We start from the raw sequence: 26,437 nt of genomic DNA on the forward strand, positions 1-26,437 counted from the left end.
AATAATAAAAACTGTATTTACACCATAACCATTCAACAAGTTCCTCATTATTGCAAAATTGTTAATTCCCCAGAATTTAGCTTTGCTATAATTATACCATCATTACAAAATACTTACTCTATTACTTCTAAAAGAGTTTCACTCTTTTTCACTAAAAGAGGAAAAGCAACAAGTTAGCACAACTTGGAAAAACTTTTTTCCATTAACACACTATAATACGACTAATACTGCTGCTGCTGCTGCTATGACTACTACTACTACTACGACTACTACTACGACTACAAATAATAATAATAATGATAACAACAACAACAACAACAACAACAATAATAATAATAATAATAATACATTTAAACTAAAGTGATACTACGACTGATGAATGCATGAAGAATCCAGGGGGTTGAAGAATACATTTTCTTGAACTTGGGTCAGTGAAGTGTTCCAGGTGGACCAGGTGGTCCAGGTAGGTGACGAGGTGTCAGTCCAGGTGCTCCAGGTGGTCCAGGTGGTCCAGGTAGGTGACGAGGTGTCAGTCCAGGTGCTCCAGGTGGTCCAGGTGGTCCAGGTAGGTGACGAGGTGTCAGTCCAGGTGTTCCAGGTGGACCAGGTGGTCCAGGTAGGTGATGAGGTGTCAGTCCAGGTGGTCCAGGTGGTCCAGGTGGTCCAGGTAGGTGACGAGGTGTCAGTCCAGGTGCTCCAGGTGGTCCAGGTAGCTGACGAGGTGTCAGTCCAGGTGCTCCAGGTGGTCCAGGTAGCTGACGAGGTGTCAGTCCAGGTGCTCCAGGTGGTTCAGGTAGGTGACGAGGCAGCGTGGCAGAGGCAGAGTCTCCATGAGGCTGAGGCGTCGGACACCGAGCTGCCGTCGAATCTGAAGTCTGGACAGATGCTTCAGACTGCGAGGAGCCTCTGACCAGCAAACACAAACTCAGACAGGAACAGGAGCATCCACATCCACATCCACATCTACATCCACATCCACTACGTTCCACATCCACATCCACATCCACGTCCACATCCACATCCACATCCACACCCACATCCACATCCACATCTACATCCACATCCACATCCACATCTACATCCACATCCACTACGTTCCACATCCACATCCACGTCCACATCCACATCCACATCCACGTCCACATCCACATCCACATCTACATCCACATCCACATCCACATCTACATCCACATCCACTACGTTCCACATCCACATCCACATCCACGTCCACATCCACATCCACACCCACATCCACATCCACATCTACATCCACATCCACATCCACATCCACGTCCACATCCACATCCACATCCACATCTACATCCACATCCACATCCACATCCACATCTACATCCACATCCACATCCACATCCACAACCACTACGTTCCACATCCACATCCACATCCACTACGTTCCACATCAGAACACCGACATACATCAAATAGAGACACTACGTTTTTTAATGGGTGTAACATCCCTTTAAACAGAAGTTGAACTCACTGGCTCTGTCCTTGATGTGCGTCCAGCCCTGAGCGTCCAGCAGCTCCGTCAGTCTGGAGCACAGCCGCACATTCTCCACGTAGTCCAAGAGAACACGGAGGACGGGTTCTGCACAGCCACCCGGCGCCAGACTGGAGAGAACGTCACAGAACTGACAGAAGAACGCAGAGATCGGCAACTGATCAGCACCTTCACAATCACTGGATCAATACAAACTGCTGTTCAATACACACTGTGGCCTCTCCCCCACGGCCACACCCCCATCCACTGGGCAGGAGGGCTCACCGAATGGGCAGTTCACCTGTAGTCTGTTCACCTGTAGTCTGTTCACCTGTGGTCAGTGCACCTGTAGTCTGTTCACCTGTGGTCAGTGCACCTGTAGTCTGTTCACCTGTAGTCTGTTCACCTGTAGTCTGTTCACCTGTGGTCAGTGCACCTGTAGTCTGTTCACCTGTGGTCAGTGCACCTGTAGTCTGTTCACCTGTGGTCAGTTCACCTGTGGTCAGTTCACCTGTAGTCTGTTTACCTGTGGTCAGTGCACCTGTAGTCAGTTCACCTGTAGTCTGTTCACCTGTAGTCTGTTCACCTGTAGTCTGTTCACCTGTAGTCTGTTTACCTGTGGTCTGTTCACCTGTGGTCAATTCACCTGTGGTCAGTTCACCTGTGGTCAGTTCACCTGTAGTCTGTTCACCTGTGGTCAGTGCACCTGTAGTCTGTTCACCTGTGGTCAATTCACCTGTGGTCAATTCACCTGTGGTCTGTTCACCTGTATTCCTGGCTGGTCTGGGCTCAGGTGTTTGGCGGCAAGGTGGGTGTCGGCTCTGTGCTCACACTGGAAACAGGCGGCGGCGTCACAGCCGCGGTCCAGCAGGAGCCTCAGCATGGAGGTGTTCTTCATGCAGAGCAGCAGCAGGGGGGGGAAGGCGGTGGGACGTCCGGGGGTGTCAGCGTTCACGTCGGCGCCGTGCTCCGCTAACAGACGCACCATGGCGGCGGCGCCCCGCCCGGCCGCGACCAGCAGGGGGCTGACGGGGTCGAGGCCGGGGTCGGCCCCGGCCCGCAGGAGGGCGCTGGCTGCCTCACAGCTGTTATTGACGACAGAGAAGAAGAGCGCGCTGCGGCGGCCGTCGCGGTACAGGGCGGAGCGTTCGGCCGACAGCGGCGTGTTGACATCGAAGCCCGCCCGGATCAAAACCTGCAGAGTTTCTACCTGGTCGTGTTCTGCAGCGACATGAAGAGGACTGACACCCAGACGACGAACCAACAACCTGCTGGTGACGGACAGCAACACACCCACAATGCTGGGGGAGAGAGAGAGAGATTATTTACCCATCATGCCCAGATTATTTACCCATGATGCCCAGGTTAGTTACCCATCATGCCCAGGTTAGTTACCCATGATGCCCAGGTTAGTTACCCATCATGCCCCCTCTGAGCGGCGATGTGGATGGGCAGGAATCCAGACGTTGTGGCTTTGTTGGCGTCCGCTTGGTGTGACAGCAGCAGCGCCACCATGCTGTCGTGGCCATTCTTACAGGCTTCATAGAGGGGCGTGGCTCCATCAGCAGCCTGCCGGTTGATATCAGCTCCTGAAGTGCACACACACACACACACACACACACACGGGGAAGGTTTCACTTCCTGTTAATGGAGGTGATATGTCAGCAGGGTGATGGCGGGGGCTACCATTGCTGAGGAGGAAGCTGAGAGCCTTGTGGTGTCCGCTCTGTGCCGCCACAAACAGAGGCGTGATGCCGTAGATGTTGGCGGCGTCGACGTCGGCTCCGGCTCCCAGCAGCAGCCGGCAGATCTGCCGCTGGTCACGACTGGCGGCTTCATGAAGAGCGGTCCAGGCCTGAAGGCATCGCCGCTGCACCGCCGCTCCGAAACCCAGCAGCATGGACACGAGCTCCGGGCTCTCTGCTTCACAGGCTGCAGGCAGCAGACAGCATGAGGCCAACAACCACGTTTCCCATCATGCTCAGTGTTTATGTTCAGGAACACCTACCCTTGTGGAGGGGTGTCTCCCCGTCCCGGTCGGGGATGTTGGGGTCAGCTCCGCGGCGGAGCAAGCGGCGAACGCAGGAGGGATGATCGGCCAGGACGGCCAGTAGGAGAGGAGTCTGACCCTTCAGCGTCCTCCTGTCAATCATCTGTGGCTCAGCTGGAGGCGGAGTTAGTGTGATGTCATCAGTCTGTACCTTTGTGCTTACAGCCTTCAGCTTCCTCATTAATTATTTTATTGATAAAACATCAAATTGTCAGGAAAACAGAAGATTTATAAACATCATCCTGCATGTTGGCTAAGAGACTTAAATCTGACACGCAGCCTGCAGGTCAGTGTTGTGTCCAGCGGGGGCAGCACTGAGCTAAACAGCCTGCAGGTCAGTGTTGTGTCCAGCGGGGGCAGCACTGAGCTAAACAGCCTGCAGGTCAGTGTTGTGTCCAGCGGGGGCAGCACTGAGCTAAACAGCCTGCAGGTCAGTGTTGTGTCCAGCGGGGGCAGCACTGAGCTAAACAGCCTGCAGGTCAGTGTTGTGTCCAGCGGGGGCAGCACTGAGCTACACAGCCTGCAGGTCAGTGTTGTGTCCAGCGGGGGCAGCACTGAGCTAAACAGCCTGCAGGTCAGTGTTGTGTCCAGCGGGGGCAGCACTGAGCTAAACAGCCTGCAGGTCAGTGTTGTGTCCAGCGGGGGCAGCACTGAGCTAAACAGCAGAATCTGTGTGGGTCAGTGGGGCTCAATGCTCTAAACTGATCAGTCCATTTGATCCAGATATTGATCAGTAACTGGACTGTTCCTGTCCATATTTCTGCTGCACACAGGATTATAAACTGAGATTATAATCCATGGCTGTAAAATGCTGTGAGTGTGAGCAGATTAGCACTGGCATTGAGGCTCTGTGCTGCTGACTGGCTGCAGAACCACAGGAGAACCAATCATCTGCTTCCTAAATGTTCCACATTTCCTTCCTCTGAGCTCAGAGAAATGTGGAGCTTCTGAAGCAGCGGAGGAGCAGGATTATCATCTACAGAGCCGACACTCTGCTCGGCCTCTGCAGCGCCCCCTGCAGGAGGAGCAGGATTATCATCTACAGAGCCGACACTCTGCTCAGCCTCTGCAGCGCCCCCTGCAGGAGGAGCAGGATTATCATCTACAGAGCCGACACTCTGCTCAGCCTCTGTAGCGCCCCCTGCAGGAGGAGCTCAGCCTCTGCAGTTTAGTTTCAGACTGTGCGGCTGCTACAGGGTCTAAAACGTTCAGAAACCTTCAGATGAGCAAAACTGAAGTGAAGCTGAAATATTTGAATAAGCTGAATGTCAATTTCAAAAGTGAAAGGACAGGATTAGAGATCAGCAATGTTTAAATTAAAGTTAACAGTTAAAGAGGGCTTGTTCCCGTAGCGCCTTTTAAAGGGACAGTCTGTCCAGCACTTTGTCTTTGTTTTTATTTTTTCAGTTTTTTTGTTGCTTAATTTCATTTCTTTGCTTTATTTTATATTTTTCTTTTCTTTTTCTTTTGCATTAAATGTCTGTTTTCAAAGGGTTAAAGTCTGATGGACCTCACCTGTCTCCCAGGTGAGACACTGCCCCCCAACCACCACCACCCCACCCCGTTCACCTTCCACTAAGACGTCGACACACTCCGCCTGCCCGCCGGCGGCCGCTTCATGTAGCAGCGTCCATCCCAGGCAGTTTGTCTTCATCACGTCGCCTCCCGTCATCTTCATCATCGTCATCAACTGCCTCAGCCGGCCCGAGGCTCCGCCCCTGACGGCGGCGAGCAGCGGCTCCGCCGGCCTGAGGACGAAACAGCTTCTTCAGCTAACACACACACCTGTTCAAACACAACATGTTTCTACGGGGGGACCGACTCACTCTTCAGTTTCCATGGTAACATAGAAAGAGCCATCGTATCGTCTCCAGGTGACGCAATGCCGGCCATCGCTCCGGGTGAAGCTGTAGCTCCTGGTGGCGTCTGAAGTCGGCCGTTTCCCCAGAGAACCCACTTTCATTTTCTGCTGTAAAGACCATCAGGAACATGTTATTTACCAGTTGTATCCTTCCACCGTACAAATAAAATAGATCCTCCAGGTCAGGCCAGTGGTTCAGCTCCTATGGGTAGCGTTTGCTGTTAGCTTAGCATAAAGTCTTGAAGTCTATGGGAGTCGTTAGCCTGGCTCTGCAGCTGTCTGATTCACACAGTGGATCATGTGGATCTGAAATTTAAAAACACAAAGCTCATCAGTGGTGGATCTTCCTGAACCTTCAGCGGCGTGAGGATCACTGCAGCAGACGGAGGGAGGAGTGAGTTCAGAGGTTACAGCGCCACCATCTGACCTCTCAAACCAACCCAGGTTTATGTTAAAAAACTTTCCAAGACGTGGATTTCAGATCTACATGATCCACTGTGTGAATCAGACAGCTTCAGAGCCAGGCTAACGACTCCCATAGACTTCAAGTCTTTATGCTAAGCTAAGACATGAACACACATCCCTGCTCTGACCTTCAGCAGAGTGTGTGTGTTCTGTTCTCTGGTTTCATGTTAATGAGCAGCTAATGAAGTCACATCCTGCAGGTCAGCATCTAACGAGCAACTTAACAACTGGACAAACACACGCACGCACACACACACACACACACACACACACACACACACACACACACACACACAGAGACACACGCGTGTGTGGCATCCTGTGAGTCTTTGTGCTGATAAATTTAGTCATGGAGGAAATGAGGTGCACACAAAAATAAATGGCTTTCAGCCTCTGAAGTGATCATAAAAATAGTTTTTGTGTGATTTAATTTTTTTTAAATAATTTATTTACTTTTAGTAATTAGTAATTTTTTTGGCTGATTTCACCTTTTCCCCCAATCAAATTCACTTCATTTCTTTCAAAACATGGCAGAAGCCATTAGAAAATCACAAAAAAATGACCAAAACAAACTGTAATGAACCAGAACCAGAAGTGATGGTTCTTTTTCTTAAATAATACAAGACCTCAGCACCATGACAGTTTCTCCATCAGCATCATCGATCACTAATCAAAGAAAATCATCATCCAACAGAAACACACATCAGATTTCAGCGTGCGACTCACCGTGCCGGCCACTCTGCGCTCTCTGAGCCCCGAGGTCACCTTCACACCTGCCAATCACATGTAGGGGGCGGGGCCGGTGCAGGGGGCGGGGCCAGGGGTGGCACGCTCACTTCCTCCAGCCGGATCATTTCACCACAACTTTTATCCAGTTCCTGTGGAGATGGAGTCGATCGGTAGTTTGATACAGGTGATTGATAGTTTGGTGATTGATAGGCAGTCAGTGTCAGAACTGATTCCAGGTCAGATCCTGAACACAAACCAAGTCTGTGAGGGTTCCAGCTCTGCAGCATGACGTCACCTCACGAGGCTCTGCAGAACCCCTGCTGCGGAACACCTGTTTAGAACCCACTGCTGCAGAACTCCTGCTGCAGAACCCCTGTTATAGAACCCCCTGCTTCAGAACCCCTGGTGCAGAACCCCCTGCTGAAGAACCTCTGCTATACAACCCCCTGCTATAGAACTCCCGATGCAGAACTCCTGACACAGAACCTCTGTTGCAGAACCCCTGATATGGAAAAGCTGATGCAGAACCATTATAGAACCTCTGCTATGAAACCCCTGTTGCAAAACTCCCTGTTGCAGAACCCTAAACTTAAATACAAATATGTTCTTTCAAAAAGTTCCACCATGGAAAAAAACTGTGAACCAAACTTCAGCTTCCTGCTGCGTTTCCTGTGCAGGAGTGTGGCGCCCCCTGCAGGAGGCTGATCCGGTCTGGGAAGAGCTCTGAAGAGCAAATTTTAAAAATAAAACATTTAAAAATCCTTTGCTGTTTGATTCAACATGCCTGATGGGTCAGGTGATTATCTGTACACCAGGGTTCTCTGTGCCCGCTGCATGAAGGTCAAATGTGACAGTTTGTAGACTTAATGTGAGAACTTGAGCAAAAAAAAATACTTGTATGAAATATTTACACACACATGAACTGAATTTGAGGTCACAGAAAAAAGGAAAAGAAATTGAATTTACAATCCAGCATTTTCTTTATTTTTTATTTTTTACTTTAGTCCATTTTCCAGTCCAACCGTAACTCTATATATATTACATACACTGTCATTGTTACATCCATCAAATGATGAACCTAAATGAAAAATGTAAAATGTTAATGTTAAATCTAAATGTCACAGGTGAAACTAAACATTCAGCTAATATGCAATTTTTCTGTAATCTCTGCTTCATTTTACAGTGACAGTGGAGAGAGACAGGCCGATCTGCAGCAAAGGGCCTGAGGTCGGATTTGAACCCACGACACTGCAATCAGGACTCAGCCTGAACAGGTAGTGCGTGCGGTGGAACCCGAGGCGGCGTCTACCTTCATTGTGTCACTCACCTTCCCACCCTGTCAGTCTCAGATCAAACACACCTGAAGTATTTAAATGTAACAGGGTTTTATTAGATGGCCACAGCAGAGTGAGGACAGGTGTTCTAATACACACTGCGGTCACATGACCTGAGATCCACACCAGGCGACTGACGATATTCAAAAAGAGGCCAGGCAGTAGAAAAGCAGCTATTTACAAGAAAGCAAATTATGTACATTCAATAAGAATTATGACTCTTTCCAGAAACTCATTTTATCACAAGAACAGCCAAATAACTGTGAGAAGTGATGAGCACACACACACACACACACACACACTCACACACTCTCTCTCTCACACACACACACACACACACACACACACACACCAGCCCAAAGCTAACAGATAAATCAATAAAGGATCAATGTTTCAAGCTGATTATTGGTTAACAGTACAACAGAAACCCTGCGGCTGAATTCTGCATTAAAACACTGAATCTACAAGAAAATTAGGATTTCAGTCAAAATGTCACAGTGGCCATTTTTATGGTTTGATAATGAAACAAATCAACATCCACAAGTCAAATGTCCCAACCTGTCATCTGCTACTTTAAACTATTTCAGCTGAACAAAACCTGAACCAAACAAAGTCAACATACAGTGAAAGAAAGTGAACAAAACCTTCACACAGGCTCCTGTTTCAGCAGGATGAAGACGATGAGTAACAATAAGTGTGTACTGATCAGCAGTGAACCCTCCCTCTAACTCAGTGGTTCTCAAACCTTTTTCAATAATGTTCAATAACATTTGAAATATTTCCAGTCCAGCTGGTCCTGACCAGTTGAGCCTCCTGTGGTCAGAGGGTCAGTCCAGCTCCATCAGTGTGAACCAACAACCTGATGCTGAGCAGATTCTCTTGTTTGTGTTTCTGCTTCTTCTTCTCTTCTTCCTCCTTGTTTCCAGCTTCAACCACTGATCCACTTTCTGGATTTGTTTTGTCTCATCTTCCTGGTCAGAGTGAACAAACGTCCGAGGGAGAGCTGAAGATAACGTGATTTATCAAACTCACATTTACAGTTTGTTATCAACCTTATTACAGCATAGGCTAATTATTTGGGAATTTTGCTGATATTTTTTTAAATTCACATTTCTAAAAAAAACGTCATATACTCCCTGCAGTGCTCCAACGTACCCCTATGGGTATGAGGACTCCTGTTTGAGAACCACTGTTCTAAGGAGACCAATGACAGAACAGAGCCAGCAGCAGAGCCCCTGCAGTCCCGATATAATATCTAATAACATCATATACAACAACAACAACAACAACAACAATAATAATAATAATAATAATAATAATAATAGTAATGATATGTCTCAATGCACTATATCTCTGCCTATGTACAGGATCTTTTGGAAGAATGGAGTGCTGTCCCTGCATGAGACTTCCTGATGCTGTTCAATACCAAACTGATGCACTGCATGCTGGGAGTTTGGCTTGTTAGTTCCTGGTGGATCTCAGGAGAACTCAGCACAAGTCCACAGAGCCTTCGTTGTGTTGGAGGAACCGGATCAGGCCTCCAGGAAGCGGCAAGGTGTGCAGATGTTTGAGACGCTGGACTCCCAGCAGCTGGTGGATCTTCAGCCTGCACAACTGCATCAGCGACCGCGGCGGAGCTGCAAGACATGATGGGAACCAAACTATTAAACATCCCTAAATGTGACAAAGATTTTCAATAAATATCCAAAAATGGTTCAAAAGAACAGTGGTGGTGCAGTGCTCATTCTCTCCACAGGGAGGAGCTGATGGGTCAAACTGGAAGATCTGTTCCACTCGCAGGGATTATGTACCACAACTGGTTAATCCTAACCACAGCTGGCTAACCCTAAGCCTAACCACAGCTGACCAAAAACACAGAGCACAGCTACACAACTTAACTGAACCTCATGACAAGCTGTCAATCACCTCCCTCGGATCAATTCTCATCAATACCATCGTTACCCCTGACGCTGATCCGACCCCAGTCATTACCCCTGACCCTGACGTGACCCCAGTCCTTACCCCTGACCCCAACCCTGACCCGACCCCAGTCCTTACTCCTGATCCTGACCTTGACACCGGGCCTTACCCCTGACCCCTGACCCAACCCCAGTCCTTACCAAGACCCCTGACCCCAGTCCTTACACCTGACCCCTGTCCCTGACCCCGGGCCTTACCACTGACCCTGACCTGACCCCAGTCCTTACCCCTGACCCCGGGCCTTACACCTGACCCTGACCCCTGACCCAACCCCAGTCCTTACCCCTGACCCAACCCCAGTCCTTACCCCTGACCCCTGCCCCTGACCCCGGGCCTTACCCCTGACACCTGACCCTGACCCGACCCCAGTTCTTACCCCTGACCCCTGACCCTGACCCTGGGCCTTACCCCTGACCCTGACTCTGACCTGACCTCAGTTCTTACCCCTGACCCCTGACCCTGACCCTGGGCCTTACCCTTGACCCTGACCCTGACAAAGGTCTTAACCCCTGACCCAACTGAATGCAGCCTCACAAGTACTTAAAAGTTATCCCTGTTAATCAATATTCAGTATTGAGTTGAGTTTTTTCCTTAATGTCCCTTAATGCCTTAAAACAGCTTAAATGTGGCTTTAAATTTTGCCTTCATTAAAAACAGGTAAATAGTACACCCCCACCTCATGTGTCGTTTGACACATGAAGCAACCTGAGATCACAGCAGCAGCTCCTGTAACCTCCATCACAAATTCTAAATTTAAACTGAATTTGCTGCATGGAACTTTGTGATTGTTTCTTTAAACAGACTTTAACCTTTTATTCCATTTTACCCGTTACATGACTGAATCAATAAGGTATGAATTCTGTCCAGCTGCCTCCTGTGAAGCAGCTCTGACTGTCTCTTCGTAATTAAAGTTAATTAATGAACTACTTTGGTACCACATTTTTAATAAGTTTGTAGGTAAGCAGTATCTTAATATAAATAGTCCTTTCCTCCAGTCATCAAGTTGAGTTTTTTAAAATGTGCAGGATTAAGATGTCTGTAATAGAACCATTTCCATTTATTTTGAGCCTTTTGTAGTTTGTTTTCAAGGTGTTATGATATTCCTGTGTGCCAGTAGATGGCAGCGTAATCAAAATAATGTTGAACTAGGGCTCCAGCTGGAGTTAGGAGCTGAGTCTCTCTTGGTGAGGGCTGTTAAAGCCATATCTTCACCTGACCTAAATGTAGCCAAGATAATTTTGCTTGTCTTGTGCACTTATATAGAAATCAACAATTTGACCCTAAAGCCTGGTGACTTTGCTCATTTTATTTGAAAACCAAATAGAATGGCTTGAGTTTTTCCCAGGTGTAGGGATAATTTATTATCTGATGACTGAAGTTCCTCACTGAGTGTTCTCAACCACAGTTTTATCTTCATGTACATGGCTCTTAATTTCATTCATAAAATGCTCTCCTGAATCAAACTCATGTGTTGGACTGGAGGATCCATGCAGAGACGGTGTGCAAAAAGGGGCAAAGGCGACTCTACTTCTTAAGGACATTGAGGTCTTTTAACATCTGCCAGCCCCTACTGCACAGTGTCTATCACTCTGTGGTGGCCAGTGCTCTATTCTTTGCTGTGGCGTGCTGGGGAGAGGGGGCACACACAGCGAACAAGAACAGAGTAAATAAATTCATCAAAAAGGCCAGCTCTGATGTCAACACTGAACTGGACACTGCCCAGCAGGTGGCAGAGGGAAGGATGCTGTCCAAGCCGAGGGCAGTATTGAATAATACCTCCCACCCACTCCATGCTTGGGGTGATCAGAAGGAGCACCTTCAGTGACAGACTGATTGAAGTGCAAGTTGGAACGCTGCAGGAGGTCTTTTCTCCCTGCTGCAATTCAACTTTTTAATGAGCACTTGGACTTGGACTAGGTCTTCAATGCATAAGCACTTTTGTTTAACGGTCTGCATGTATGTTCTTAGATTGTTTTTTAATTTAATTTGTGTATGAATGTGTGTTGAGATAGTTGCTAAGACAATGTAATTTCCTGTGAAGGATTAATGAAGTACTCATCATCATCATCATCATCATCATCATTGTCATCATCATCATGTGCACACCACAAAGCTTCTCTTCTCCTCTGATAAGGTCTGGTAGATACAGCAGCCATGATTCAGTATCAGGGCTTTTCTAAAACCTGATAGCAGCTCATATAAAAGGTGACAGTTTGAATTCTACATTCATTTATCTGTTCCTCTGTAATTCTTTTGATTATCTTTGAGAGAGCAAAGTGAATGGATACTGCTCCACAGTTGCTTTGGTCACATTTCCCTCCCTTTTATTTAGGGGAATTACTCTCCCTGACTATTATTGATGATATGAGCAACAGAGGGAGCTTCTTTAAATATCTTGCCATTAAGTGATCTGAGCCAGTGCCTTTAGTATGATTCAAATCACAAAGCATTCTTAAAAGAGTGGCATCAGAAGCCTTGGAGAACGCGAAGGCATTAGGCTTGATTGTGTTTTCTGGGAGCAGCTCTCACATGGAGAGTGTTTTTCAGCAGGAATACCTGACAGCTGTGGAAGTTTGTTAGCAATGGCAGCAAAATGTGAATTCAAATTATTCTGTGATCAGCCACTTCCTTGTTGTCAGAAGTGCTGTTTCTGTGAATGTTCAGCCTGATGATAGCTTTTGATTTTAAACTTTTACTCCTTCAGCAGGAGTTGTCCCGATTGTTGGAAACACAGATACTGGTCTAACCGTCCTCTGGTTTCCAAAGCTTCCTTGGCTGTTTTCTACAAGACTTCGTCACTCAAAAAAGTCTTTCCTAACCTGAGTGACCATTCTGTTTGCTTCAGTCCTCAACCTCTTAAACTTTTGAAAACATGCCTGGTCTTTGCATCACTTAAATTCTACACAAGTAGTGTTTCATACCCTGATGACCATTAGTATCATCATTTATCCATTTTTTAGATCTCTGTTTGGTTCTAACTGTTTTGATAGGAGCCACTCTACTTAAGACATCTAAAAACATGTTTTTAAAAAGACTGAAAACTTTGTCAACATAATGACATTCTGCTACCGCAGGAAGATTTCTTCTTCCTCCGGTAGCATCCGGAGGAAGAATCTGACACAGGTTTTCTAAACTCTTATTCTTAAGGTTTTATGATTAACACTTTAACGCCACCTGTTATTTTGATGTTTTATCCTGTAAAGCACCTTGTAAACCTTGTTTTTGGAAAAGTGCTACATAAAGACTAGCATTATTATTATTATTATTATTATTATTAGATATCTTCAAGTGTATCTTCAAGAAAAACATCACATGAACATGTAAACAAGGTTCAGAACTTGAATTTCATTGGTGGGGGAATTGAAAATAAATAAATTCCAAAATAAATAAATCAAGACAAGAAAACTATACTTCTGTTTATTACACCCCGGCTCCAATGACGTTCAGGAAATTCAAGTTTATATCATGTTGGGCGAGGTGGGCGGAGTTTCCCAGCATGCCTTGGGGCCCGTTCATTGTTGCTCAGTTTGTTTTGTTGTGTGTGTGTATTGCTCATTGCTAATTGTTTTACATTCTTTGTCTTCCTGCTGGGTTGTTGGTTATGGTTTCACACAAAATAAAAGCCTTGCTGCCAAACGATCAAAAGCATCGTTAAATTACAGATGCTTTCTGTTTTTCTGGCAGTTTAACCACGCGCCTTATTACCCCACCTCATCACAAGCCCCACCTCGTTATGAACCCTGACTTGTCACGAGCCCCACCTCGTTATGGGCCCAGGTCTTCATTTATTTTTAGGAAACACCCTGCTCACCCTAGAAGATGTCAAAATGAGCTTTATTGATGAATAAAGCAGGCCAGTTAACAAAACCATGAGATGTGGTAAGTGTGATGATGATGATGATGATGTCAGAGCAGACTCACCTGCTTTGTCCTTGATGTCGTGCCAGTCAGGGTAGCTCTCCAGGTGCTCCAGCAGCCTGGAGCACAGCTTCACATGACCAACGTAGTCCAGCAGGACGTCGATGATTGGCCCCGCCCACCGACAGATACTGGGCGTGGAGATCACGTCACAGAACTGTCAACACACAGGAGATCAGAGGTGAGACAGTTTCAGGCCGTACAGCAGAGACGTCCTGAGGGTTTACTGCAATCTGCATCAGGGTGTGGCCATTCAGAAACCACACAGCTGATGATTGGCTGTGGAAAGCAAAACGTTTCCCTGCTGACTATTTTCCCTGGAGGAGGAGGAGGAGGAGGAAGAGGAGGAGGAGGAGGAGGAGGGGGAGGAGGAGGAGGAGGAGGAGGGAGCGTTTCAGTGTGAAAAAGTCCTGAAAAGCCAACAGTGCTGCTGCTTTTAGGAAAACTCATGTGGAGGACTTTATTGGGCTGATGGAAAACTGGAGTGAAGAAAGTGTGAAGGCTCTGAAAGTTCATGTTCATATCGTAGTGGAATGAATGGAGGAAAGGGAGGAGGAGTGATGTGGCAGCTCTGAAAGCCCACTGCTCGCTCTGGGAGGAGAGCAGAGGAACGTTCTGGAACCTGCAGAGGAACCAGGACTGAATACTCAGCCTCAGTTCTGTCCTGGCTGACTTGTGGAACCTGTCTCATCTTTATTCTGTCTCACGTTAGGAAATCACACCGCGGGGGCGTCTCTATGTACTAATGAGTGTTTTGTCATCAAACGGTGACACATGGTTCAGCATCCCATGAACCTTTCACATTTAATTGGTTGTTTAAAAGTGGATTCAACAGGTTAGCTAGTGCCACCTGGTGAAAAAGCGAAACGGTCAAGACGGCTTCACACATTTTTTGTTTTTAAAGATTTTGGGGAGTTGGGAGCTGCTGTAACATACGAGTCCTGTCCTCAGTTAGGATGGCTCTTGTTACTGTGGTGATTCTGTGATCATGAAACTGGGGAACATGTTTGACTCTTCCTGTCTTTAGGTGTAAGGCAGGAGGTTTCTGTGACTTTAACACACACGCACACACACACACACACACACACAAACAAAGTCGTGTCCATCACTTCAAAGGACATTACATTGACTTACATTAATTTCCTGGAAACTAACCCTAACCTTAACACTGAAGTTAGCTCACCTTTTTCACTGAGGAGAGAACATTTGTAATACCTGGTACACACACACACACACACACACACACACACACAGCACCTGAATGCTGTCGCCGGTGGATTCTATCAGGCCTCTCTCTGTGTAGCGCAGGTCCTGCCTCCCCGAGCGGCTGCTTTTGACGGGTGGGTGCGGGCCGCTGCCGTACCTGCAGGTGAAGCAGGACAGGGCGTCGCAGCCGTTGTCCAGCAGGTACTTGAGCATGCTCAGGTACTTCATGCAGAACATCATGGTGGCCGGGAAGGTGGCGGGATAGGTGGGGATGTAGGCGTTGACGTTGGCGCCGTGCTCCACCAGCAGGGTGACGGTCTCGATGCAGCCCTGCCTCACCGCCACCAGCAGCGGGTTGAAGATGTCCAGGTTGGGGTCGGCGCCGGCCTCCAGCAGCATCCTGGCGGCTTCAATGTTGTTGTTGAAGACGGCAAAGTAGAGCGCCGTGCTCCTGCGGTCTTCATACATCATGGAGCGCTGCTCGGATAGCTTGGCGTTGATGTCGAAACCCGCCTCAATCAGAACCTCCAGCACCTCGTCCCGGTTGTGCTCGGCAGCCAGGTGGAGGGGGCTGATGCCGCTCCGCCTGACCCGGGCCTTGCTGGTCGCCGGGATCAGAAGAGACACGATTCTGAAACGGAAACATGCCAACATCAAACTCCATAATGAAGCACCAACATCGAGCTGATTCTGCCTGCAAACTGCCTGAACCGTCCGACACGCCGTCAGATCTGCTGCCTGGGATCTGATTCATGATCCGCAGAGGAATCATCATTTTGGACTGTAATTCTTATTTTAACAGACAAATCTATTAAAATAATGATGGTGTGATGTTTTCTTACATCCTTAAAGAGAAACTGTAAGAATTTGTACCTGTTGCAGTTTCTCTTTAGGCCACCGTGTCAGTGTTCATGTCTCTGTGTTTTGCAGATGTTCTGATGTTCTGATGTTCTGATGTTCCTGCCAAATGCTCCTTATGTTCCTGACCCTTTTATGTGTGAAGCAACAGAGAAGACAAACTTCCCTCAGGGACAATAAAATTCTTTCTACTCTACATCTGGAAAAAAAACCTATTTGTAGTCCAGGTCATCTCTGTTGCACCATAAAACTTTATTTACAACAAGGTTTTATTACATTTTACCTTTAAACTGCAGCTCCTGTGACACTGCAGTCGGCCATATTGTGATTTTGATATTTCCTTTAATTATTCAGCCTTAATAACATCACACCTCAAATCCCTACCCATACTCACTGTGTACATGTGAACACACGCGCGCACACACACACACGCATGCATGCACACACACACACACGCACGCACGCACGCACGCACGCACGCACGCACGCACACACGCACGCACACACACACACACATACACACACACACACACACACACACGCACTTGAATGCACTATGAAGAAAGCTGGCAACCCTCAGTTGAAAGGGGGCTGTTACAAATCATTTCATTTGATTTGAATTAATTCGATTTGATTTGATTTGGTTTGATTTGATTTGATTTGATTTGATTTGATTTGATTTGATTTGATTTGATTTGATTTGATTTGATTTGATTTGATTTGATCTGATTTGGTTTTGTTTGATTTGATTTGATTTGATCTGATCTGATCTGATCTGATCTGATCTGATTTGATTTGATTTGATTTGATTTGATTTGGTTTGATTTGATTTGGTTTGGTTTGGTTTGATTTGATTTGATTTGATTGGCTGTTTGCCACTCTGGTCATTTGATATCTGTAACTGTATTTATCTGAATGCTCATTAAGATGTTATATTGAGATATAATTACTGCCCAGCATCCAAACATAATTCAGACTCCACCATCTTTAATGGCTTTTTTTTTCTTTAATTGAAATGTTCATGTAGTTTGTAGGCATTAAATGGGTTTGTTCATACAGAAAACACAGATATCAAACATATAGCACGTGCATAAGAATCGAGAAGCCATAAGCCTTACAGCCACCAGCAGGGGATGTAAAACTTAAACATAAGTAAAATAAAATAAAATTAAATAAATAAACGCTGAAGCTTCTCTGCATTTTTAGAAAAGAAAAACTGTGATTATGGACTCCATCCGTTCAACATCCACAGGTTTGTGTGAAAACGCTGAGCGGACGAAGCGGCTGCTGAAGCATTACTGAAATATTCAAAGAGGATCATGGGAACTTGTTAAATGACTGGAGTCAGAGGCAGAGGTTAGGTTTGTGTGTTAAGCAGAACGTCTCCAGCATTAAAGTGCTGCTCGGTGCAGAGAGCCACACTAACTTACTGAACCGACTTGTCATAGCTGTAGGACTCATATCTCAGCAGAGATTTCCTGGAAACCATCATCACACACATCAGTTCTTCACACAGAGTCGCTGCAGCTGTGCAGACGTCAGAACTGACCAATCAACATCATGGATTTGTACCACAACAGAAAGTCAACACACAAGCTGACGGGTAAACACATCGTTTACAGAAGCTGCTTGACCCGGATCAGTTTACAGCGACTCGTCCTCACTTCTGCCTCCTCTGCTGCAAGAGCGACAGCATGAGGAAGGCTACTTTTATTTAAATTCAAAAACAGTAGAACAATCAAGCCATCAATTTGGATTATTATATAATTCTGCCAAATTATATTATTTTGGTCAACACCTCTTTTCAGAAAAAAATCATTTGATAAATAAAATACATTTGATAAAAACTATGAAAATACAGTTAGCTACATACAATACAAAGATCAATGTGTCATTATGTTTGAAAATAACTGGTTCAGTCTTACTTCCTGTTTACTGTTTTGATTGGATTAATTTAGGTAGATGTGTCTCTAATCCACATACAGCAAATACACAAGTAAAACAGACAGTCACCATCTTTGGAAAAAAAAAAGTGGGTGGTGCAGACAGGGTCGGGGTCAGGAACCCTCAACCACCTGCAAGGTGTCGAAACATCTCCAGAACACCTGAGGCAAATGAACGCAGTTGGTGGGTAATTAAGACAGAAATTTAACTGATTTGCAGCATAATCAATTGCTAGCAAATCCATCAGTCAATCAACAACTAGAAGCTACTGAGCTCCTTATGTGAAATTTAGGTTCCACCTCAGGTAAGAAGGTGAGAACAGCTGCTGTTTATCTCCAGCACAAACATCTACAGCGGAGCGTCTGAGTCCTGGCAGACATTCCGACACCTGTGCTCTTTGACTGGCTGCCATGTGAAGGGAAATGAAGCTGTGACCTACATATCAGTTCCTCGCTGGGCGGCGATGTGAAGTGGCAATAATCCCGTCTTGCCAGGTTTGTTGGCGTCGGCGTTCTGGGAGAGAAGGAACTCCACGATCTCCACGTGTCCATTTTTAGTAGCTTCATAGAGAGCTGTGGCCCCGTCGGTGGCCTGGCTGTTAATGTCTGCACCTGCAGCACAGAGACATATCCAGAGTCATCATCATCATCAGCTGCTTCATCAGCACTTCACTGTTAGTGCTCACTGCCTGAGGACATATGGCTGGTGTTTTTGTCTTAAATTTCCTCTTACAACATGCTGCTATAGATTGGCTCATCCGAACACAGATCTTTGGTCCAAGACAATGAGTTCAGGAACCGGGACACCTCAGATCTTTCTTCAGAATGTCAGATATTTGATTTTCAGTTATGCTCCTATTTTGCAGCCTCTGGGTTTGTTGTTTTGTGCCAATCAGACTTGATTTTTTTTAAAGATATTTTGGGGGAGTTTGTGCTTTGTGTGATTTAGGTTCAGAGGAGAGCCCAGACCCAATCGAGCCCACGTTGCTGCAAGGACTCCAGGAACCGGCTCGACCAGATATTTGTGTAAAGCACTTCACTAACAGCAAGTCAAAGGCAGCCTTCCTTTCACCTGCTGCTTCTGGAGACACATCCTGCTGCCTGAGGAAGAGCAACACACACATCTGCATGTTTATTTATAGCCTTCATATGTTCTTCATTACCCATCCTGCACTGCGTCTAAGTTTTGATGCTACTTTTCCATTTTTCAAAGTGTTTCCACTTTCTTTCATTTGTCACCACATTTTAAAAGGTGCTATACAATTTTATTATTTTGTTAGAAATATTAATATTACTGCTATAACTTAGATTATCTTTAGACACGATGGATTATCAATCCCACCTACCATGTTTGAGGAGGAAGCGCAGCGCCTCCAGCTGGCCGCTCTGAGCTGCAGTGAACAGCGGCATGATTCCATAATTGTTGGCGAGACTTAGCTTGGCACCGGCCCTCACCAGCATCTCACAGATCTCGATGTTGTTGCGGCACACGGCCTCCTGCAGCGCTGTCCAGCCCAGGACGCAGTGCATGTTCACGGCGGCTCCGTGGTTCAGCAGCAGGGCCACCATCTCCGGATTGTCCCGCTCACATGCTGCACACAACCAGCAGGCCAGTTACACACTCAGCACACACTGTATCATGGGAGCTGGATGTCAGGACATGCTAACAGCTAGCCTGTTATTTGCCTAGCCATGCTAATGCTTTGCCAGGGATTATGTAAACCACCCTGTCGGTTCATTTGTGACTGGCTTTAACACAGTTCAGTTCCGCGGGGAAGTAAAGACAGATCCGGGATCAGAGTTTGGTTATAACATGACATGTCATTTTACCACTTTCACACATGTGCCAGATTTCTTCCAGCTGGTAACCGGAGGAACGTTTTGTCCTGCGGCCGGAGCTCCATGGACTCTCAGGAATTGTGAGGAAAAGGTGCCGGTCAGTTCTACTCCAACAGGATCAGTAGCTGAACAAGCAAATCTGCTCCCACATGTCAAATATGACAAGAAGCAACAAAATCCAAAATGAAACCCAACCAAACCGGGAACACACACACACAGACACACACACACACACACACACACACACGACAAAATGAATTTCATGGACAATGTTGACTTTGTAAGGACACCAGCTGGGGACGGGTCAGGGTCAGGGTCAGGGTCAGGGTCAGGGTCAGGTTTAGAGTTCGGGTCAGGGTCCGGGTCTGGGTCCGGGTCCGGGTCCGGGTCCGGGTCAGGGTCCATGTCAGGGTCAGGGTCCGTGTCTGTGTTAGGGTCAGGGTCCGGGTCCGGGTCCGGGTCCGGGTCAGGGTCCATGTCAGGGTCAGGGTCCGTGTCTGTGTTAGGGTCAGGGTCCGGGTCCGGGTCCGGGTCAGGGTCAGGGTCCATGTCAGGGTCAGGGTCTGTGTCTGTGTTAGGGTCAGGGTCCGGGTCCAGGTCTGGGTCCGGGTCAGGGTCCATGTCAGGGTCAGGGTCTGTGTCTGTGTTAGGGTCAGGGTCCGGGTCCGGGTCAGGGTCCATGTCAGGGTCAGGTTTAGAGTTCGGGTCCGGGTCCGGGTCCGGGTCCGGGTCAGGGTCAGGGTCCATGTCAGGGTCAGGGTCCGTGTCTGTGTTAGGGTCAGGATCCGGATCCGGGTCCGGGTCTGGGTCAGGGTCAGGGTCCGGGTCAGGGTCCGTGTCTGTGTTAGGGTCAGGATCCGGATCCGGGTCCGGGTCTGGGTCAGGGTCAGGGTCCGGGTCCGGGTCCGGGTCCATGTCCGTGTTAGGGTCGGGTTTAGGGTCTGGGTCCGGGTCAGGGTCAGGGTCAGGGTCCAGGTCCGTGTCTGGGTCCAGGTCTGGGTCAGGTTTAGGGACAGGGACAGGGACAGGGACAGGGTCCGGGTCTGGGTCTGGGTCCAGGTCTGGGCCAGGGTAAGGGGAACCTGGGGGTTAGGGCTCGGTCTCAGGCAGACACTCCTGGTTTTTAACATCTCGACCTGGTGAGGACAGGAAGATGGACGAGCTGACCGGGATGCTTCAGGCAGCAGGGAACATAAAACCCGTTAGACCTCTAGAACTCAGCACAGGAACGTCCCATCAGTCATCACCCCCTCCTCTCTGGCCAACACTAACCCACCCAAGAAAAACGTCTGCAAGGGTTTTTTTAAATTCCCAAACACCAGTAATGTGGTGAACACACTAGAGAACCTTCAGAACCAGAGTGCAGCTGCGAGTTCTGTTCTGTTTTCTTGTGTTCTGTTGTTTTCAGTTTTGTTCTGCTGTGTTCTGTGGGGTTCTGTAGTGTTCTGCTCGGTCAGTGGTGTTTCACAGTGTTCCTGGCAGGGCGTTAGTGGGCGGAGCTAACAGCTGGTTAGGGTTACCTTTGTACAGCGGCGTCTCGCCGTCTTTGTTCATCAGGTCGGGGTCAGCGCCGTCCTGCAGCAGCGCGGTGGCGCAGCCCACGTGATCCCTGCTGACGGCGATGAGCAGCGCCGTCTGGTCCTTCCCGGTTTTCTTATTGATCATCCCCGGTTTGGCTGGAACATCCATCAAACAAAACACACCCGCGGTTAGATCACCTGGAGCCGACGCGCATCCACACGTATCCTTTTGCTGGATTACGTGTAGACCTGGATTTAATCTGCATCTCCAGTGCCTGCATTCACATTCAACTGTAATCCCAATCCCAATCCCACTGATCCCAGTGAGCTGTGCTGTGAAGATGTGACCGTCTGTCTGTCTGCGCAGTACTGCAGTCAGGTCATGATGTGTTCCTGACAGAACCCTCCTGAGTACAGTTCTCAAACCCTAACAGACCCGACGGGACCCTCTGGAGTCCTCTACAGTTCTCTAATGAAACAGAACCCTCTGGAGTAGAGTTCTCTAATGAAACAGAACCCTCTGGAGTAGAGTTCATGTACCTGACGGAACCCAAAAAGCACAGCTGCGTCTTGTGTGGGTTCTTTGAGAATTCTAGTCCAGATGTGGTTTGTAAGGGCGGACATTCCAGTTCCTTGTTTGGGGAACAAGAGATTGAAAAAAATCCCTTCTGCAATTCTCTGTCTCACACACACACACACACACACACACACACACACACACACACACACAAGAGTGGGGATCCCAACAGGAAGTGCAGTGTGTCGGGTTAAAGGAGGGTGAGTCAGTCTTCCTAAGGTTGCCCTGTGTAACCAGCAGATCAGATCACCCTGGGCGTGTCTCAGGTGTGCTTCTTCCTGTGTTTTCGTGTGTTCAGGTGTTACTGTGATGGGCGGGGCCAAGGGACTGTTACCTGCCAGCAGGACACGCAGGCAGGCCTCCTGGCCGTAGAAGGCGGCCTGGTGCAGTGCCAGCCAGCCGGGTTTGCTGGGCATCATCAGGTTGGTGCTGGTCAGGCCGGCCAGGGCCTTCACCCTGCTGGCATCGCCCGACTTTATTGCCTCGAACAGAGGCTCCTCCTTCCTGCGGGAAAATACCCATCAGCCACCTGTCTTGCCATGTGTTATGTGAGTGCTTTGAATCTTTTGTTCAGCCACTGGGAAGCTGGAGTTTTGGAAGGTCTGACTAGAACTGCTCTGGCTTTATGTCATGTGTAACTGATCTAACAAGAACGTACACACAAATCTGGAGAGGTCAAGAGCCAAAGTTAGTGTGTGTAACGTCCGAACCAACCAACTACATGACAGGAGAACAAATGCAAGTGTTGTTCTCACATGCCTGTTAAAGAAACTGAAGTGTTTTCCGTGTTTTGATGTGGACTGCAGACTTTAAAAACAAAAACAAAAGCAAGACAAATCGTTGTTGGTGCAACAATTCAATGGGATTTCTGTGCAGCAGCGCAGATTTGGCCTTACTCTTCAGTTTCTGGGCAGATGTGGACCAGAGTCCCGTCGACGCTGCGATACGCCACCATGCGTTTCCCATAACCAGTCATGAAGCGACTGACCGTCCCTTTGAAGTCCTTCCTGTCAGAGAAACAGCAAGACGTCAGTCAGATCTGTCCGTCTTCACCAAATCAACCCACATGCACCATGAACTGCTTTACAGCTGAGGCAGCATGTATCTGCTGTCACGCTCCAAAAAGCAGAAATGACCCCCAGTAATTTACTTCTACACAGTCAAACATATGGAGGAACTCTGTTGGAAGAATTTAACATTTTTCTCCTATTGGCTTTTTGGGAATTTCTTCTTGCTGCTATTTCAGGTTCATTCATTCATCAGATACATATAATTAATATGTGATATAATGTATGTTGAAGAAGAGACCGATACAGGACGAAATGGCTGCTGGAACAAACCGCAAACCAGGGGCCGCTAGATATTATCCAAGATATCCAAAATTTCTCTTGAGAGTCAAAGAAAACAAATTTGAAAAAAAGAGAAAAACTGAAAATCTATTTGTGACAGTAAACACATAAAGAGTAATTTTGTTTTGTTTTGTTTGTAACTTTGCATTTTGATTTTTTTTTAAAATAATAACTAAACATGGACATTAACAATCAGAAAACAGAGCACTGTGATTGAATGACTGGTCATATCGGTGCAGTATTCTAGTTTAAAAACTGACTTCACTTTGTATTATTTTTAGGGTTGTTAAGCAATTTAAAAAATTACTCTAATTAATTACATAATCTGTGATTAATTAATCTAAATTAATCACATATATAATTTTTTTGCTGTGAATGACATTAAAATATTTAAATTCCTCTGGATGGATGGAATCAGTCAGTAATAAACTGTATAACTTTAAAGTGAAACGGCTCTAAGTTGTGTCAGAGGATGCTGTCTGTAAAGCCTCCGCTAACCCCCGGCCTCTACCACAGAAACTGGCCTGCAGTCCATTGCCATCCGTTTTGCCAGAGTTAGTTAATCGGTCGCAGGTAGACTTACTCAGCTTGTGCCTGGACTGGGGTTTCAACCGTCCCTTGAAATACGGGATCGTCCCGTGTTTGGCAGCCAAAACACACGTCTCATATTGAACCAATAAGGGACGCACTTTGTCCCTTATTTTTGAGAGTCTGGCCCAATTTGGGAAAACCAAATTGTTTAAAAACTGGCAGAGATATATTATGTTTTTGTTTTCCACTGTAGGCGAGATTTTTTTTTTTATCTGCAATTAAATACCAAATATGTGCACGAAACACGCGCTGCTACAGCTCAGAGCGCGGCCCAAACCGCACGCTATGTGAAAGCCCCTTAAACAAATAATGAATCTTTGCAGTGTTACCGTCAGTGCATATCACTGTTCACATTTTGTGAATGAAGCCTGTTTATTTTATGTGATATGTGTTATGGCCTCATTTCACTACTAACCTCTGAGCAGGCTGCCCATTCTGTTCACATTTTGGGAATGAAGCCTCATTTTGTTGTAACTTGATCATTTCCTCATGAATCTTTGCATAACGATCTTTGATTCAGTGAGCTTTGGCCTTAGATGGAAATGCAGCTGTTTTCTGTGTTTCATTCATTTTTAGACTAGTCGTATAGCCCAGTGGTTCCCAACCCAGTCCTCAAGGCCCCCCTGTCCTGGAGGTTTTTGTTTCAGCTCTACTCTTTCACACCTGATCCATTTAAGGGCTTCATGCTGATTGGCTGAAACAGATCTACTTGAAGAGGGTGTGCATGAAGGTGCAAGGGCCTTAATTGGATCAGGTGTGAAAGAGTAGAGCTGAAACAAAGACCTCCAGGACAGCAGGTACTTGAGGACTGGGTTGGGAACCACTGGTATAGCCTGTGACAAAATTATTGTTTAAACGTCCAAAATAGGACAGACATTTCTTATTTGTCTGCGTGAAAGTTGGTAAGTAGTTAGCTGCTACTAGTGCTAGCATCAGGTGCTGTGCTAGCTCCGACCTCTGACCTCTGACCTCGCTTTGCGTTCAGGTGACATTTCAGGCTTGAAGAACTGCGATGGTACGAAAAGTCCTCGCTACAGAAATTTCTCAGAGCGGTGCTTCTACCAACAGTTGGAGCGTTTTTTGAATGTAAATTTTCCTTCATGGGGCCAAGCAGCGTCTTTTTCTTCTTCTTCTTCTTCTTCTTCTCCTCCTTCTTCTTCAGCAGTGGGAAATGAAGCGCAGTTAATCTGCGTTAATTTTTTTAATGCGTTATTTTTTCTATAATTAATTAATTGAAATTTACACATTATTTTCACAGCCCTAATTATTTTACTTCCTTAATTTTCAGTTTTCTTAATTTTTAATTTGGTTCAGGTTCAGGTTCAGGTTCAGGTTCAGGTTCGGATTCGGGTTTGGTTTTATTCTGTTTTGGTTCGGGTTAGTATTCCTGGGTTCGGGTTCAGGTTCAGGTTTGGGTTTGGGTTTGTTCTGTTCTGGTTGTGTTTCTGTGTAAAGGCTCGATAATAAAATGTGCACAGCAGCCGGCTGCCTCGCTGTTCAGGAGGAATGTTTTCCTGACCGGCTCGCTGCACTTCTGCTCCACTGGGCCGCCTTCCAGACCCGACAGCGGACACCGCTATTGGCCGGCAGCCGCCGTCTGTCAGGTGAGGCTGGTGTTTATTGGCTGACAGCCAGAGAGACAGGTGTGAGGTCACATGACAGAAACTGATCTGAGATCCTCTGAACCAAATGACCTCAGCCATAAACTGACACACACACACACACACACACACACACACACACACACACCCCAACATGTGAACCAGCTCAGCCGCAGCTTAATGCCCACACCTGAGACCTGGTGTTCACACTGGGGTACCCCCCACACACACACACACACACCGAGGATACACACTTTCTGCCCCCCCCCCCCCCCCCCCCTCCACACACACACACACACACACACTTTCGGACCCCCCTCCAAACACACACACACACACACACACACACACACACACACCCTGAGGAGAGGTTTTCTGAGGTGAGTGTGTTTGGGAGGGTGGCGACGTTTCTCAGCTCACGTTACATCAAAACAAGACCGAGGCTTCACTGCCTGGTGTGTGTGTGTGTGTGTGTGTGTGTGTGCGCGCACAGCAGCAGTGCACGTGTGTGTGTGCAAGACCTGATTGGACAGAGATGGCGGCGCTTCCGTGAGGTGATTGTTTGTTTGAAACGTTTGTACAGCGAGAACTTACAGGTCAGGAGGCTTTTCACTCGGAGGATTGTGGGAACTGAAGTGCCAGCTGCTCATGCCTGGAGGAGGATTATGGGAGCTGTAGTGTACAGCAGGAGGATTCTGGGAGCTGGAGTGTGCGGCAGGGGGATTCTGGGAGCTGGAGTTTGCGGCAGGGGGATTCTGGGAGCTGGAGTGTGCGGCAGGGGGATTCTGGGAGCTGGAGTGTGCGGCAGGGGGATTCTGGGAGCTGGAGTGTGCGGCAGGGGGATTCTGGGAGCTGAAGTGTGCAGCAGGGGGATTCTGGGAGTTGTAGTTTGCGGCAGGGGGGTGGGGCGCTCTCGGGCTGCCTGTGAGGTGCTCAGCAGGAGGGGCGGAGCCCTGGTTTTCGGTCAGACTGCGCTCGATGGCGAGCTGGATCAGCTCATCATCAGACAGGTTACTGTAGAGAGAATAGTCCTCCAGGTCCAGGCCGGGCGTCACGGGACCATCAGAACCGGCAGAACCGGCAGAACGAGGCAGGGAGACTCGGGCTGTTGCCAT

At 47.4% G+C, this 26,437-nt stretch overlaps 2 protein-coding genes across 2 annotated transcripts; both read right to left on the reverse strand.

Annotated features, from left to right (window-relative positions):
• LOC115356546 (ankyrin repeat and SOCS box protein 2-like) lies at positions 1–6,731 on the reverse strand. The gene is made up of 9 exons (XM_030047760.1): positions 6,651–6,731; positions 5,378–5,520; positions 5,067–5,299; positions 3,510–3,665; positions 3,188–3,433; positions 2,919–3,090; positions 2,268–2,802; positions 1,502–1,652; positions 1–906 (listed from the first exon to the last, which is right to left on the reverse strand). Exons 1-9 carry the CDS (start codon positions 6,729–6,731, stop codon positions 767–769), a joined length of 1,857 nt encoding a protein of 618 aa, XP_029903620.1. The 3' UTR covers positions 1–766.
• Positions 6,732–9,428: 2,697 nt separating this feature from the next.
• Positions 9,429–26,437, reverse strand: asb2a.1 (ankyrin repeat and SOCS box containing 2a, tandem duplicate 1). Its single transcript, XM_030047761.1, has 9 exons — positions 25,917–26,437; positions 22,678–22,788; positions 22,116–22,285; positions 21,205–21,360; positions 19,192–19,437; positions 18,286–18,457; positions 15,096–15,675; positions 13,842–13,995; positions 9,429–9,577 (listed from the first exon to the last, which is right to left on the reverse strand). Exons 1-9 carry the CDS (start codon positions 26,435–26,437, stop codon positions 9,429–9,431), a joined length of 2,259 nt encoding a protein of 752 aa, XP_029903621.1.

This window comes from Myripristis murdjan, chromosome 24 (assembly GCF_902150065.1).
Source record: "Myripristis murdjan chromosome 24, fMyrMur1.1, whole genome shotgun sequence".
NCBI classification, from domain to species: domain Eukaryota; kingdom Metazoa; phylum Chordata; class Actinopteri; order Holocentriformes; family Holocentridae; genus Myripristis; species Myripristis murdjan.

Excerpts from the sequence above, each read along its gene's own strand:
- LOC115356546 (XM_030047760.1), bottom strand. The coding sequence starts at position 6,731 with ATGATCCGGCTGGAGGAAGTGAGCGTGCCACCCCTGGCCCCGCCCCCT. Across the intron at positions 3,666-5,066 it reads GTGTCTCACCTGGGAGACAG|CTGAGCCACAGATGATTGAC; the intron begins GTGAGGTCCATC and ends CTCCGCCTCCAG. Across the intron at positions 907-1,501 it reads GCACATCAAGGACAGAGCCA|AGGCTCCTCGCAGTCTGAAG; the intron begins GTGAGTTCAACT and ends TTTGCTGGTCAG.
- asb2a.1 (XM_030047761.1), bottom strand. The coding sequence starts at position 26,437 with ATGGCAACAGCCCGAGTCTCCCTGCCTCGTTCTGCCGGTTCTGCCGGT. Across the intron at positions 22,789-25,916 it reads AGTGAAAAGCCTCCTGACCT|GAAGGACTTCAAAGGGACGG; the intron begins GTAAGTTCTCGC and ends TTTCTCTGACAG. Across the intron at positions 9,578-13,841 it reads CGACATCAAGGACAAAGCAG|CTCCGCCGCGGTCGCTGATG; the intron begins GTGAGTCTGCTC and ends CATGTCTTGCAG.